General features: G+C 41.0%; 1 protein-coding gene across 1 annotated transcript in view; it reads right to left on the bottom strand.

The window, feature by feature from the left end:
* Nucleotides 1-17056, bottom strand: part of ATP8A2 (ATPase phospholipid transporting 8A2) — a 301460-nt gene that overhangs the window by 83653 nt on the left and 200751 nt on the right. The window contains exons 30-32 of the mRNA XM_065654983.1: nt 16195-16256; nt 15791-15847; nt 11439-11546 (exon numbers count right to left, since the gene is read on the bottom strand). Of these exons, the coding sequence (XP_065511055.1) occupies nt 11439-11546; nt 15791-15847; nt 16195-16256 (227 nt within the window). The remainder of the gene's footprint in view (nt 1-11438; nt 11547-15790; nt 15848-16194; nt 16257-17056) is intronic.

Here is a 17056-nt window from a genome sequence, read left to right as displayed (position 1 = left end):
CCCACCAGCATTGCGGACAAGAACATTTCTGCAACACTTTAAACTCCTAGATCCACAGGGAAAACCAGACTGCCTGGCACACAGTAGTTCAGTTTTCTGGGAAGAGTATTCTCTTGTGAAATTCCAACACACCATATCTATCCAGTTAGGCTGACTCATGGAGAGGATTTTCCTTCCTCTGAACAAGACTACCAAGATCCTTAAGAGTATTTCAATGAGAAATTGATGTATTCCAGGACTTGTGGTTGAAACCACAGCAAAATCTATGGACCTGAGATTGCAACCCCTACAAATAGAAATTATTTAAGCAGCTCCAGTAGAATCAGTAGGATTGACTGTGAGAGGCAGCTGCTCACCACCATCACAGAAGAGGCAGGCACTCCAGGATAGAAAGAGTTCAAAGGATCATCCCAGGATGAGCCTCTCCTGAAAAACTTACTCCTGCTGGAGGATCTAAGACTGATTTTGAGGCACATGTCAACTCTCTTCCACATATACATCAGAAGCCAAGACATACAAAACTGCTTGACACTCCAACTGCAGAACGTAGCTTAAAGTGTGAAGACAGCAAACAACTGAGGGAGGGCATGCATGCATTTTTGAATGTCCAAAATCGAAATTTTGAACTCTCAAGCAGAAGCCTGCTCTCACTGCAACTGGTATGGGCTGGTTGTCAATTTTGGTAACATTTGGACTAAACAGAAGTGGCATGTCCTGCAAACTCTGACTAATAAAGAGATGAGACATTACTCCCAATTACAAGGCTGATCATGTGTTGTGTGTCTGCATACAGACTATTTAGATGCAGAAAACCAGGGACTTGGGCTTCCATGCCAAAAATAAGAGTCCATGAAAAGAAGATACTGTCTAGGGAAAAATGGGGGAGAAGGTCTGGAAAGAAGATGCTGGCTTCAGGAAATATCCTGGAAGCGGCAGAATATCCCAGAGAACAGGGACGTGTAGAGATGAATGCCAGGGAACAGCGAGGGACCTCGACCACCAACACCTGTGGGTGGGCAGTGCTGCCAGCCGCGGCACAGCAGGAACCGACCCAAGTCTGCACAGCTTTCCCGGCCAGCAGGGACCACCCTGCAGGGAAGGGAAGTCGAGACCTCAGGAACATAATAGCATGGTAGGAACAAGCAAGTGAGAATAATCAAGTAGGGTAAGACTGCTAAACTCTCTGGTTCTGAAATAACCCCCAGTGTATCCAGATCCACTACCAGTTGTCATTTACTTGGTCTTGCTTGTGACAGCAAGCACCAGGCTAAATTTGAGTCTTTGCAGGCCACTTTCATTAGAAGTTGATGCCGACTATATATGGTTTTAAAACAATTCTGCTTGCTTACCCAGGAAAAACATGATGAAATACCTTTTTCTGACTGCTAACATCAAAAGACCAGAACACACCTACTCTTCACAGTCCCAGCTCTACATTTGGCCAGTAATTTCACTTAAAAGTTCCCCCTCAGTCTCCTCCCTGACTACTTCCAACTTTTTGCTATAATTCCATGCCCTTCAGTAATATTTTCTCCCTTACACACAGCTGAAATCAAATGCACTTAGCACTAAATGTTTATTGGATACCTGGAAAACATCGTGATTTTGTGTATGCTTTTCATACATCTTCTGGTCTGTGTGGAGATGTCAGCGGTTCAGGAATTTAATTGCTCTTCACAGATATTCTGAATGAACAGTAGTGGTGGGACTCATCAGCTCAATGAGATTTTGCCTGATCCAAAACAACAACAGCACTTTTTATAACCACCTAAGGGAAATTATTTGACAGAGCCTAATTTTTTGTCATTCCACTCCCCAATAGATATCTTGCTACTCCATATGCTCACTTCTGCCTTATCCATTTTTTAAAATGCCATTTTCTTTTATATTGCCATGCAATTTTATAAAAGCACAAAGATAGTCAACTAAATAACACCACCAAATAAATTCACCACCACTTCCTCTGACTTGTGTATCACTAGAGTGGGAAAACTTGACTTGAATTTGGAAAGGCCTTCCCTGAATGCAGCTTGAAGTGGTTACTTTTCATGCTTCTCTGAAACTGAAATAGTCTAAAAAAATATTCCTTTTTGGTACATCTCTCAAATTCTCTCAGAACCTCGTAACAAGAATATTTCTTCCACACATGAAAATGAAATGCCAGAAATGAGCTATTTTACTGTAGCTACGTAAGCTATTGGGTAAAACACTGCAGGCAGCAGCTTGCATACAATACAGGAACCATAATACTAACAAAAGAAATACCAAAATAAAACGGTTTACACGTTTACTGAAACAGATGCTTACTCCAAATATTGCACAAAAGAAGTCCTTGCAAAGATGATAGCGATTTTTTGTAGAGTCTAAAATTACACTCTGCTAATCACATTATCTTCTATTTACACATTTTGAACACCCATGCAATGGGAAGCAATGAATTGAGTATGGCGTGTAAACTCTGGAAGCCAGAGTTTCTTCACTCCACTCTTTATATTCCTTGCTCTCTCCTCTCCAAATAAGAACTCAATTCCCTCAGCATCTCCTTTGCTCATTACTGGGTGCAGCTCACAGACTGTTACACGTGGAACTGATGGCTGGTGGGTGTTCATCCTCTTCCTTCCCAGAAACCTTCTGAAAATGCGGAATGCTCCGAACACACAATTTCAATCTGAGTCCATCACTTTAGAGAATGAGATGAAGGAAATAAGCTTGCATATAATATTTTTCTGGTTCATTTCTTCAAAATGAATTGGCATGTCCCAGTGGTAGAACAGGTTAAGAAGAGATAATAAGTACCTTCAGAGAAATGAGAAGCGTTGTTTGACATGGTGAATTTGAGCCAATTTACGGAAAACAAGCTACTTTGTGTCAGTTGTAACATTTATTCTACAGTTCAGACACTGTACTGAATCCTTTCTTCTCCTTCCCCAGTATCTGCCGAAAAGCACTACGTGCTACAGGGAAAGGACGTTGATACTTACTCGCCTTTTGTGTATGTGTGTGTGACACCGCTACTGTCCAGGCTTTCTGTGCACCGGCCTGCTGACTCTACAGTAAGCACCTAATTGCCTTCAGTATCATCCCAGAGAAGGGGGATGTGTCCAGAGCTGCAACACGGAGCCCTGCAAGATGCCTGGCAGGAGTCTGCAGCTCTTGGTGGTGGAAGAAACACTTCCCAGAATGAAGCTACTGAGAGATGCCACTGTTGGGTTTTATGCTAGAAAGACCAATGGTGGCATATCTAATCACGAGTGGCTCTTTCACACTGGAGGCATTATGTTATAGACAACACCCGTACTATTCCCTGTTCTTGTTTCCTATAAATTCTATAGAATCATATACCACGCTAAAGAACATTCAGCGCTCTGGAAGCACGTGTATCTGCTTAGCATCACTACTGTAACACAGTTATTCTTAACCAGAGTCTCCCTCCTATGCCTTCTGACAAAGCTACTGGTACAGAAACAACAGCTCACACGACACACGTACCCAAACGAGAAATTACACTCTACGAGCCAAACAGGTGCAGTTTTGCTTCCCACCCAAAGGCACTCCCAAAACTTAGAGCATTCAGATTAGAGCTGCTTTTGGTCAGCCACGTCCATCGACGGAGCAGCAGCACGAGACACCGCCGTTGCTGCCAGCTGCTGGGAGGAAAAGCCGCCGGGGACAGACGGCTGGGGCTGACCGGCGGCAGCGGGCAGGGTGCGCGGGAGCCTGCGCTCCTTCCAGCCTCGCTGCACCTGAAGCCTCTGGACTTCAATTTGCCTTAGAACAAATATAAGACATCATTTCCACTCCTCGGGGCTTTTGGATCAGATTTTGACATAATGCAATTGGGGGAAAAAAAAAAAAAGATCTCATGAAACGTATGTTGGAGGGAGGAAAGGGAATAAAAGTATGTTTCAAATTGATCTGGAAATATTTTCCCATATGAAATAGTTGTCTCTTAAAAAAATTCAGTCCAACCGATGCAGCAAAGAAACAGCGGCATGGAACATAAATTCAGCTAAACAAACAGAAAAACCCCCACAAACAAAATCCCTTTATAATAAGTAAATTCAAATAAAAACATAACATGACCCTTCTGTCCCCAAGGAATGAAGGGAAAAACAACATCCTGACCAAACTCCAAATATCTGCTATCTGGGCTTTTCTGCATCCATCAGGAAACAAAGCAACTTAAGTGTGACCAAAGCAAGCTGTAAAACCACTAATTCCAACTCAGACAGTCACCTACTGCCCTCTGCAATAAATCCCATCTGCCGCTCCCCTTATTTTCTAAAGGAACCACAGCTTCGTTATTATGAGCTTAAATGCCCCTTTAAAAACCACCTTACATACACAATTACCCTACCACCTTCCTGTCTTTGTGTCCTAGAGATTATAGCACAGCAGCATGTTGATCTGTCTGCTTTCACGTCCTCTCTCTCCCGCTCATCCTCACCACACCAGACCGTTTAGGCGATGAACTCCACGTGGGAAGGAGGATTGCTTGATGCCTGCACACCGCCTGGAAACGTGGCTGTTTCCTGCACAGGACAACCCCAGTCGGGAATGCTGACCAGGGAGCGCAGGCAGAGGCAGACCCCAATCTCTCGGCTATGAAGCCTCTTGCGTTGCCCTCCCGCCCACTCTCCCCATCCCCGTGGAGCACACAGCCTACAAACCTGATCTGCAGAAGACGCCCCAAGGGCTGAACACTTCGCAAGCGGCAGAACTGTTTGGCCACTCGCCAGTTACGCCACCTAACAGAAAAAAGTATTTTTTTTTAACCAAGATGCACACAAACACATGTGATACATGATAAACCCGCACTGCAGAGCTGCTCAATTTTCCTCTTGGAGTTTCTAATGCAGAACACAGCCTGCATCAGAAATCCTCTCGTACATTCTTAGTTTGCTCTTGCTCGTCAATGTGGCTCAAAACACAGACTTTTTTTGTAGACATGAGAATTAGTACACACTGCCTCTGGTACAACACAGTAGCTGCTTTTCTAAATTTAAAAGCCAGCTGTTTCTAATTAAGAGAACACTGACTAGGATATCTTCCAAACATCTTTACACAAGCATACAACAAGGTTTTGCTCTTTTAAATAGATGAAAAAGTGATATGTGGAAATTTTGAAGCATGTTGAGCAACCCTGTACTCCAAATTGAAAAGAGATGCAATTTTTGAAGAACGGTCCATTGCCATGGAACAGTGATTCTACCCTGAGTGAAGGAGCTTGTTTCTGGATACTGCTATACCCCCTCCAAAACCAATAAATATCAATAATCTGCCAGTTACAGAAGTGTAAATGTCCTGTGCATGGACTGTATTTCTATTAAGCTACTGCGGAGCATTTCGACTTGTCCAGGCTACCTTATCTCCAAGCAGACGCTGGCCAGACAGCGTGGCTGGTGTCCAGGTTACACCACTGCAGGAAAACCAGTGCACCATCTGCACAACCTGCCGGCAACCACTGATCTCCACTCACTTGCCTATTGCTCCCCCATTAGCACACTGGCCCACTGGCCACAGATCTTCTGCAGGGCAGGAATAAAGACTAAAGTGAAGGGGGGCACATGAAGACTTGAGAGAATTCTGAAGGGCAGCTGACTGCCTCACTCTGCATCCCCAATTCCCAAATCAGAATTGAGTTTTTATGCCTATGGCTTAACCCTATTTCCACACAGCTCTATATAGGAAATACCTTCATGGCACTGGGCACAGCTGCATACACAGTCCTGCTTTAAAGCCTTTGTGAAGTACTTCCAAAGGGAAATAAGCTTGGGACATCTTTAATAAATATTTAGAACAGATTTTCTGCGAAGTTGTCAAACAGAAACTGGCAAGTTTCAGGGGGTTAGCCTCCAGAAAACAAGCATGTTTAATCTACTACTTTCACACTAAGAAGTTATTAAAATATTTATTTTCATTTACCTCATTTAAAAAATATTTTTGGCGTATGATATAGAACACCACAATGCCAGGGGTCTAGATGCGACAGATTCATTTCTGAAAGCCATGTGTGTATCATAAAAACAACAAATCCACTCCTTCAACAGATGCTTAAAAATATATGCATGCTTCATTAGTCTAATTTGTCTGCTCAGAGCCTAGTCCAAAACTGCAGAAAACGTTCCAAAACCACATCAAGTGCCATGGAGACGGTGGTGCATAATAATAAAAACAAACACGATCAGCAGGCATTAAGGGTCTCATTCTGCAGGCAAAGTCTGATTTCTGCCTGAGAGCTGGATGAAGCATTGCCACCAACCAAAGCATGGACCACAATGTAATGTGCAACTGATTGCTGACAAACAAACCACAATCAGAACAGCCAATTTTCTAACTAGCACCAAACTGTGGAAATATGAGAAGCCAGAAACTACAATAACTGAGACCTCTGGAAAAAGATTCAAATGTAGAGAGAAAGGCAAAAATATTCTGGAAAACACAAAAATGTGCATTAAGCTGTCAGTATTTCTGTGTGGATTTGAAAGAGCAGTAACGTGAAACCTGTTTATTACGGTACAATAATTATTATCTTGCCTCCAGGATTTTTCAGTTTTGCTTTCTGTTATTTCCAAGTCTTCCAAGCCATGCAGGTTTCTCACACACATTGGCAAGAACTGAATTAGCAAGAATTGAGAGCTTCAGATCAAAGGTCAGCTACTAAACTGGCCATACAACCAGAGCCCATCAGACAGACCCTCTAGATCACCTCCCACCTTCAAAAGCCAACGACCAAGTGCAACAGCTATGGTGAACCTGTCTTGCTAATGTCATACACAGAGAAGAAACGGAAGTTTTGCTAAAGGAGTGATAGATGTTTTCTTGATAAACTATTAATATGAGTAAGTCCTGCTACTGTCACATTACATGGGATTACTGAATTACTGGGATCTTTTAAAAAGCATCCTTAATCCAGGTAAAGCTGATGTGCAGCCTCCCTGAAGTCCTTATGTAAGCAGACAAAAAACCTAGCAAGAATTTGACAGCTTAGCTGGAAAAAAATAAATATCTTCTGTCAAGGATGTGGGCAGCCCCAGGAAACACAAAGCAAGCCTGCCACGAGAGCTGCAAAAGCACAAGAGCAACTCTTACATGGAGCTGTTTCCACTGTGCAGAAACAGAGCTGGAGGTGCAACCATTATTTGGATTATGATTCTGAAGAATCTCCTCCTCAGCTGCAGCTGTACAGAAGTAACTGGGATGTGCAGCAGCTCCAGTAGCTCCAGCTGTGAAGAGGCTTGAGGCCTCAGGTGAGAAAGGGCTTCCTAATGCGGTCCTGAGATAAAAATAATAGTGTTCAAACTCAAGAAGATTCCTAAACCCTAGTTCTGAGATATGACCACACACAGCACAAAGTAAAAGTGTAAAAATCTAGAAATTACTAACCTGCACTTTGGGTTAACACCAATGCACGACCCTCTCATAACCAGATTAAAACCCCCACTCTTTTACCCTGTCTCCTCCAGGCTGAATGAGACTGACACTCAACTTCCTAAAGCCATTTCCTTAATGATAACAACAACTAATGAGGCAATAATGAGACAAAATGCAAAGGTTACACTAAGGGAAATACATCGAAAAAAAAATAATCAAAGCTCAACGGTAGTCCTTTTTTCATCCCCAACCAGTAACAGATGCTTCAGAGGAGTGACATAAACACCCCTTCTCTGCCACCCCCATCTCCTTTAAAACACTATTTTAGCTTAGGGTAAGGAAGGAAGATACCTGTTGCTCTTTATCGTAGATAATGCCTCGTTTAAGACTCAAAGCATGAGCACTTTCATACACCTATATAACATCCTCTTGTAGAAACACACATGCTTTCAGGTACAGGTATATAGGTACGTGCAGGGGTGGGAATACCTGCATACAGACTTCCATCCCAGACACTATAATATTCTTCACATAAATGTAAAGTATGTTACAACTCCTATGAAGACATCCATACACAAAATGAATTTGAGCAGCATTTCACTCACACCACCTGAATGACACAGGCAAGAAATGAGCAGAGATATTATTGCTCACTGTTCCTTTTGGGGGACCAAATCCCCACCCCACAGGCAAACAGAATACTCAAGACTGAATGAGGGCAGCAGTATGGCTAATGTGCTGGTCAACAAAATCAGAGGATCATAGAACATGTCAGGTTGGAAGGGCCCTTCAAAGGTCATCTAGTCCAACCCCCCTGCAATGAGCAGGGACATCTTCCAATAAATCAGGTTACTCAGAGCAATATGCCACTGGGAAATGAGCCACGAGCCCTAATGATTCAGGAAAAGGATAATTAAAAAGGCACTCACATCCTTAGAGCAGCACATTTCTGTGCCACCTCTTAATTAATGAGTAGCAAAGTGAGCAGCACTTTTTAAAAACATAGGCATCTACTTGTTTCCAGTCTGTGGCAGTAAGTCATAACTACTGGAAGGTGGGAAAGGATTTACACATTGTACAAAATGCTGTCATCTGGAAGCGCTCATTCAAAACCAGTCATTCAAGTCAATTCAAAACTCATTCAAGTACTCTGGCTCCAAAGGCGAGACAAAATAAGAGATGCTGACTTTTCTCAGTGTCACTGTTGTCTGCAAATACAAAAATGACTTCTCTTAAAAAACCACAATTATTCGGGAAAGCCAAGATAACTACCAGAGGGTTTCCTTGGTCTTACACTATTGCTTCTGATACTATTAAAGGAAAATATTATTTGCATGTCTGGAAAGGTTCCTCCAAAACAGTCAGAGAGTTTACTTCCAAAGTACCAGATGTCACACTATTGGAAAACTTCTATTAAGGACTACTGAGATTTTTATCACAGCTTTGTCTTATCGCAATACACGTATTCTATCACGAATACTGTAGTGCAAACAGAAGAAATACGTTGACTCTTTGACAGAGAATAACTAAGTTGCTTCCCTTTGCCCGCAAAGGGGAAAAGAAAAGGTATTATTTTCCTTGTGGGAATGCTCAAGATATAATAAGGAAGAGAAAGAAATACTTAGTGAAAATGCTTTAATAAATCTCAGTAGAAACAAAGCATCTTTTCACACACTTAAAAGTCTGCTAGGCGCCATGCTGACATTTGATGAATGGACAGAATAAAATGTTTTGCACATCCTATGCCTTTTACTGATGGCACAAAGTCCTGGCTGGCACAGATGCTAGATGAGTATTACATTTAAAACCAGCTCCCTTCAAGTGCCATTGGATTTGCATAGTATGAGGATCTAAAATATTCTGGAGTTCAATTTATATGGAGATAAGCACACCAGCAAGATTTAAAACCAAAATAAAGCTTTTAGGATACATTAATTACTTGTAAATGTAGAAAAGAAGATAGCAGGAGTAAAGGCATAGCTTAAGCCTGGGAAACAGTGAGGCAATCCATTTTACTGACTAGAGCCTAGTACGATCCCAGCTTGTTTCACCATGAGCTGGTTTTATGACAGCAACTGATTACTCAAGAGACTTCGTATAAGTTAAAACAAGTAGTAGGCAAGTTCCCTTTACCTTGAGAGTTCTCATTGATTTTACAGAAGCATAAAAGAAACAAACAAAATAAATCCACTCTCTTCCACTGCTGCTGCTCCTCTCAAAAACACAAGAAAAACTGTGATAGAATGCTATTGATCCCCATACACAAAATGAAAGCCAGAAAACAGCTTATTTCTGACTCCTTGTATTCAAAAAGTGTTTTTCTAGAATGATGAACAATCTTTAATGTCTTTGACTGATGATCACTGATGCAGGGACACAGCTTCACAAGTACTAGACTAGAGACTCAGTCAAAGTAAATGTGTTCTCCATTAAAAAAAAAGTACATTAGATTATTTTGATCTCAGCAAGATATTAGTACCACTTCTCAAGTCATAACGTCAGAAAACCAGAGCATAAAACCAAAGTTTAAACTGAAATACTTTCTCAAAAACATATTCCGGCAAAACCAAAACCTTATTAACATGAAGCTTTTGTTCTGAGACTTGTGGTTTCTGTTGGAGCAAACAATGATCGACACAATATGAATTTTGTTGCAGTTACAATTAAAAAAAAATTCCGGCTACTTTTGAACAAAATGCAACACCAAGCTAAAGCTCATAGTCTGATCCTTCTTGAGTGAAGGAACAGCTCACCTCACTGTTTGTTTTAGAAGGCTGACACACCAATGGCAGCACTACAAGTCTGCTGTGGAGGACAAGAAGTTCATGGGTCTGCAGGATACTCAAGTCAAATTTCTGCTTTATATATGAAAACATGAACTAGAGCTACTGATGCTGTATGTGCTGGAAAACACACAAAGATCACCAATAAATCCTATCAGAGGATTGAGGCTTTGTCTGTCAGTCACTCATTGCTGATTCCAGCCTGTCAGCTGTCACTCTCTGCTGTAAAAACCTCTCCATGAAAATCTACCACAGCCTGCATTATCCCCAGTGTTTTAGCACAAAATAATAAAATATGTATTAGGCCACAACAGTAACAAAATCATGCTTGACTGCTCTTGTTGAGTACAAACATGAGACTAACCTCAAAAATCTCTAATTGGCTTGCCAATACTTGGCTTTTAAAAAACTATTTTCTAGTACATAAGGGTGACATGAGCTAAATATACTTATATTCTTTGTTAAAACTATTAATTTGCTTTTCTTCTTTCTGTATTATAAACAGCATCCTTGCATTAAAGAAAACTCTCAACTTGTTACAAAATACCTTTTTCTGGCCATTTTTTACAGCAGTTCCACTTACACAGAATAACATTTTACCATACGTTTATTAAGTCCTTCATTGTTCATGGTAAGCCCCTATTTTAAATATGCACAAGGCTCTTGAGTGATTTTGACAGGCTCGTGACTCAATCTTCTCACCATGGGTTGAAATAATGACACCAAAGGGAAAATTCCACCACCTGGAACTCTGCTGACACTGAAGGAACAAATCCAAAATTCCTTTAGTATTATAAAGGGACCACTAACATATCAGCTTCCCTTCTGCTTCTAACCATCTCATTCTCAAGTAAATTCTGGCTTATTTTAAACAAATGCAGGAAAACAGGAACAACATAAAAGTGAAATATGTGGGAGAGAGAGAACCTATGATAAAAAAACAAAACAAAAGCAAACAAAAAAACCAACCCCTGGCATTTTGTCAAACACACAAAGTCAAAGCAAGCACTAACAAAGGAGCCAGTCTTGCTGCTACCCATGTGAATTAAGCATTGTCATATAGCATCCACAGTGCATATAATCATTAATGATGTCACTTTTGGGGAGAAAAAGAGCTCTTCTAATGAAGAGATTAAGCTAAATGAATGCAGGGATTAAAAAAAGGTTAAAATGAAGTACAGGAGCTCTTACTGGAGCGCAATTCCTTTCCAAGCCTTATGTGAATGTTCAGGCAGCAGCAGCCCGGGACAGCAGGCCCTGCAGCCAAGTCTTCATACTGACCTGCCCCAGCATGTCTGGCGCGATGGGGAACATGGGCCAGATGGCCGAGTAGACACCGAAGAACACCAGCCAGAGCAGCATGCTTCCCCAGACGGCCAGGTGACTGAACTGTCAAGGAGCAGGGAAAGAAAGAGAGTCAACACAGGGTGCATCCTCCATCCACCTGAACCTAGAGGCATTTCTCTGTTCAGGTCTCTGTCGCTCTCGCTCACACCCATCTACAGCACTTTGTTCCAGACCCATAGCACGGGTTCTTGAAACAGCATAAACCAACCCTCCTCTTTAATCTTTGCCCACGACAGGGCAGACGGATAGTCTTCTCAGCCAATCTGTCTTACTCGGACCTCAAAAAAACTAATTAGATTTTCCTTGGAACTCTGATTTCTCTCATCTAGCTCCTGCTTCCCGTCATGCACATGCCAGGTTCAACACATACATCAAGGTAGAAATCTTCAAAGGTTCGAGTTAAAGTTCACAGGGACAAATCCCTTATGCAGAGTGGATGAACACACGCCACTCGCACACCTTTTACGGAGGAAGATTCGGTGCTGTGTAATACACTACCACAGTCAGCATCTACTGATCAGCTTTGCTTTATTTGTTTTAAAGTTGTCCTAAGTGATTTACAGATCTGCAACGCAGCTTACATTTTCATTGGTTCTTCGTCTGTAGACTCACTAACAGTAAATGAAAGTACTACTAAAGTGACCAAGAACATGTCCAACACAGACTTGGTTTCACTTGCAGTAAAGAAAGCAATTTTTCCTACACACCCAAACTATTTTGCTGTTCAGGATGATTTAAGCTGTTTTACTTTTACATTTCAGTGGATGGAATCAGTAATTTCAGTTGTAACAAGCAACTGAGCTCATTATTGGCTCCAGCTTTTCTGGATGCCAACAACTCCCGCGGCTGATGACTTTGGCTGCAATTCAGAGAAGTACCTGCATAAATCTTAATTACTAATTACACATGGGTTTAGGAACATGGGAATGAATTCACACACTGGTTGCTGTGGTCGACACTGTGCTTGTTTAATTCTCAGCTTTACAGTTTCTTTTTGATGATTGTATCTGTTGACTTTTCAAACAGTATGTCTGAGAACCAAAGAAGTGTCTAACAGTATTGTGTTCTGCCCACTAAGAGACAGACACAAACTTCTGGAAGGAGGAGAAGATCACTGCCCTGGAAGCACTGAGCATCCTCAGAAAGGAGAGCTTCCTCCAGCATGGGCAGTGAAAACAAACAAGCAAGGAGGAGTTTGCAGCACCAGTGCAGACTTGCAGATAGCTGGGAGCAACTGGAGGCTGCCTTACAGTAGGTGCATTCATACGGCAAAACGCCAGAGGTGGGAGAAAGAACACTCCATAGGCACTCTTGGGAAGCTGGAATTTTGTTCAGTCCTAAAAGTTGCTGGGCTGTTGAGCAGGACATAGGACAGGCCCCTTCCTGGAGAGACATAATGGGCAGGAAGATGTGTTTTCAAATTTTGCTATTTAATCTGTTTCACCCAGGAGATCTGAGCAGCAACTGCTTGACTTAAAAAAAAAAAAATCACAAAAAAATGAACCCAAACATAGTTTTTGATTCCATTTTAATGTGAATAAAACTAAGAGACTGGAAGAATTTTTTTTAAAACACTTGGAGGAAGTGGGGAGGGATTTTATCCTTTCAGTCTACTTCCTTTTCAGAAAATTAGGGACAACTCATGTCAAGATTCTGACTAAAAGCCCTGCCACAGTGAGCAACTGTAGTGCTCAGCTGCTGCAAGAATTTGTCTTTAAGAAAAGGAGGCCCCACGCGATGGCACAGCGGCATCAGCACTGCTTTCCCAAAAGGACAAGACACCTCCCCTAGAGCCAGTGTCTTCCTTCCAAAAAAGTGGACAGAAGGCTCAGGACAGCCTGGACTGGTGCTTCTAAGCTGCAAACTCCTACAGACATGATGATTAAAAACAGTAAAAACAAAAGCAAGCAGGGAAACAAATTTAAGACATACTCTTATTTTGTAGGAGATGTATTAATGCCAGCGAAACAACTTTTTTTTTGGTTGTCTCTTTCCTGTTTTTCTTTCCAGTCTGCTGGTAGGACAGTTCTCAAGTTTTGCAGCTCCTCATCTTGCCCTTTCCAGCTCAAAGACTGCGGTCATTTTATGTTGTCTTTATTGTCTTCTCATGGTTTTCCTAATCATCTCTTCATCTAGGGCTTATACCTATCTGAATTGCTTCTCTACCTTTAAAAGAGCTTCTACCTTCAGGAAGAGCCCTCTCTGCCCTGCTTGAAAGCATTCCTTATACACTCACCTCACCAACCTTTGCACTGTTTATTCTCCACTGATCTCTGCCATTTACCCCTGGAGAATTCATGCGCAAAGCAAAGTGAGTCCATCAGATGCGTTAGATGAATGACAGAAAAAAATAAAACAACATGCTCTCACATAAAAATTAGACACACTGTATGGCTATCCTGTGTGTCCTATTTATCTGAAATAGTTCACGTAGTGTGGTAAAACCGTGAAGAAACCTGTGTTCGGAAAAAAAGCCTGCTGCAACGTTCCAGGTAGGTAACACTTAACAGGAATCTGCTCCGTACAGCTCCAGTGTGTGGATTTCGTTATGTTTCATGTTACCACTTTCACCAAAGCCCTTCTTTCCACGCTATCTACTGGATATATCAGGCTCCCAAGCCCTTTGAATCTGCATTATTTATTTAAAGCTTTCAGCTGAACCCATCATGCTCTCCCAAGCAGCAGCATCCCTCTCACACTCAAGAGCAGATTGCATGTAACCAATCCACTTGATGACAGAGAAGAGGCTTAACTCAATGTTGTACACTTAATAGTCTTCAAGTAACCTAAAGACACTCTATATGTTGATTCACTCACAGCTGAAACAATAATTGTAACCAACAATTGACGAGAGTCACTGGTCCAAGCAATGGGACAGGAATTAAAAGCCTATACAGAATGAAGTTGATTCTAAACACGATGACTTTTCTGTGCATAACAACAATTTCTCTGTAAAATACCAGTGTTCAAGAACAGTGAGACCTACTAAACCTTAAGGTATCTTTTAAAGTAAAATTTAGAAAAGAAGGGATCATGATTATTCCCAAGTGACTGAAAAGACACCAATTACTCAGGAAATGGGAGAGAGGAGAAGCCATGAAGTAATTCACAACATAACAGGATCTAAACAGGTTCACATGCTTCCAATGCAGACTTGAATATATCCTCTTCTAGACAATGAGGGATTAATGTAAGTATTTATGCATTTTAAAATGTTAGTAAACAACACAGAACTTACGCATAAGCAACAACAAAAAAACCAACAGATTTTATTTTCAGATAAGAGAATAAGGCAGAGAATATTAGCATCTCCCTAATTACTAAATAACTCATACAGATAGCATTTCATCTTTAAAATTCTGAACAGACATTAGCTCACCACTCTGTGAGGAGTGAAAGAAAACATTTTACAAATAACAGAAGCAATGAGGTTATGAGATTTAAGCCAAGCCCCTCCAGGAAACTGGTAAAGTAAGAATATGAGAGTCCTCAAAACAGCTTGGTCTTGAAGCAGATTGCTTTAGTATGTAATGAAAATTAGTTGCCCGTAAGTTATCCCATAGGTATGGAGAAACAGTGACTTCAAAAATCAAAAGATTAGTGTTTTAGAAGGGCTTGAGGAAAGGAAGGGAGAACAATGTTGAAGACTCACCAAAGGAACCCTCCTACTCCCCATTTTCTTTGGGGGTCACTGCCCTGCCGGATTCTGACACCCACCAGCAACAGAGCACTCACTCACTGCAAGTAAACGACTCAAATCTAGGAATCAACATAACTGTCAGACTAACGTCCTTATTACACTAAATTTCCAAACAAAAAAATCTCATCCAATGTGAAGTCACGAGTGCTTTTTACCAGCTTCAAAGACATTTTCAAAGCCCAGGTGTTATCTGTGGGCAGACACCTTTCATTCCCTATTGCATTGACTTTTATAGGAGTTACAGAGTACAAAGATGATGTTCTTGATCTCTTTCCTTAAGCAATTATAGTAGTATGTTGATCTCATACAAAATTTTCTTGACTTTAAATATTTGGAGATGTTTGCAATATACTTTTAGTGTTTGCTTCCTACTTCTGACAGCCTGCCCTTTTTCATCACACGTATCGTGTGATCTACAAGTTCATTCTGCTCTCACATCCTGTACTTACAGAGCTCAGCAGTTTATCCTTACATGAAAGATCCAATTAAAACACTGAAGCCTCAAATGATTTTTAGTACTTCTTTCCTGTATTAATACTCATTAGGGAGGAAGATGTGCTATTAAAAGATGCTGAAAAGTACTTACTCTAGTCCACGCAGTTGTTTCCAAGCCAGCTTTCAGGCAAACAGTGACTACAACGTACTGCAAGGAAATAAAGAAAAAAAAAAAGACAACTCAGTACTAACACTCTCAATTTCAAAGGTGTCCACAGCCCAAACTCCACTTTACACCTAAAAAGTAACTGCCACTTAGGTACCAACCCAGGACCTTGGCAGTGTGGGATGGGGGAAGGACAGAACACAAGATATTGTTGATGCATATCTGGGGAAAAAAAAAGAAAAAGAAAAAGAAAAAAGAACAGGGGAAAATCATGCACACAGCATAAGTTTGATTTTATTTTACTCATATACTTTCTTCTGATTTACACCACAAAAAAAATCTGTAAAGAAATTCTACCATTCAAAAATTGCTAGGATACATAAACTTACAGTGTAAACTATATTTCCAACAAATAAATAGTCAATTCCTTGGCCATTTGTGAATACTGCATCTGAAAGAAGAAACAGAAAAATTATATTTCTTACGAGTTTATCAACAGAATGGATGAAATAACAAGGAGAATTTTGAGAGAAAATAACTGGTCCCAACCTTGCCTATGCTCAGATTGAACATATACACACAGTCCTGGCTGCCAGAAGCCATCCTAGCAAAAGATCCTAACATGTAATTTGCCTTTAAGAGCTGAGGTATTTCAGTGTCACTTTTTCTGTCACTATCGTTCTGTACTGCTTATTGACACCTCTAACAAATCCCATTATTTGCTGTGCCTGCGAAAGAAAAAGCCTGTAAAACACCAACTGATTTGTGGTGAAACAGAGCTGAATTTAAAAAAGCCACAAAAGTTTCACTTGTAAAGGACACACGTAACATCTAAAATATCTTACTGGAGGTTAATTCAGTAGCTGAGCAGCATCCACTCTCCACGCACCCCTTCTCTAGTCAAGTGTGCACAAGGGTAAGTATGTGTTAATCTATCATTTGAAAGTGCCAACCTTGGCAATGCTTCAAATGTCTTTTTAGTCTTTCTTAGCCCTTGTTGAATAAAAGTGGAACACCACGAAAGCACATTCGACAGCCACACTAATGCCAAATGAACTTGTACTCACAGGAGCTTTCAAGCATTACTCAAGCATAATAAGTATTGCTATTTTCACAGCTTTTAAAGCAACTGCAAGAGAAATACACAAACAGCAGGGATGAAAAAGGCTTAAGATAAAACCTTGGACCTGTTCCTAAACACATACTGCCTTGCACAGTACTTCTACTATGAGGGTACCATTTTGCTAGATT

Source organism: Caloenas nicobarica, chromosome 1, assembly GCF_036013445.1.
Source record: "Caloenas nicobarica isolate bCalNic1 chromosome 1, bCalNic1.hap1, whole genome shotgun sequence".
Lineage (NCBI taxonomy): Eukaryota > Metazoa > Chordata > Aves > Columbiformes > Columbidae > Caloenas > Caloenas nicobarica.
This window is presented reverse-complemented; position numbering and strand designations above follow the sequence as displayed.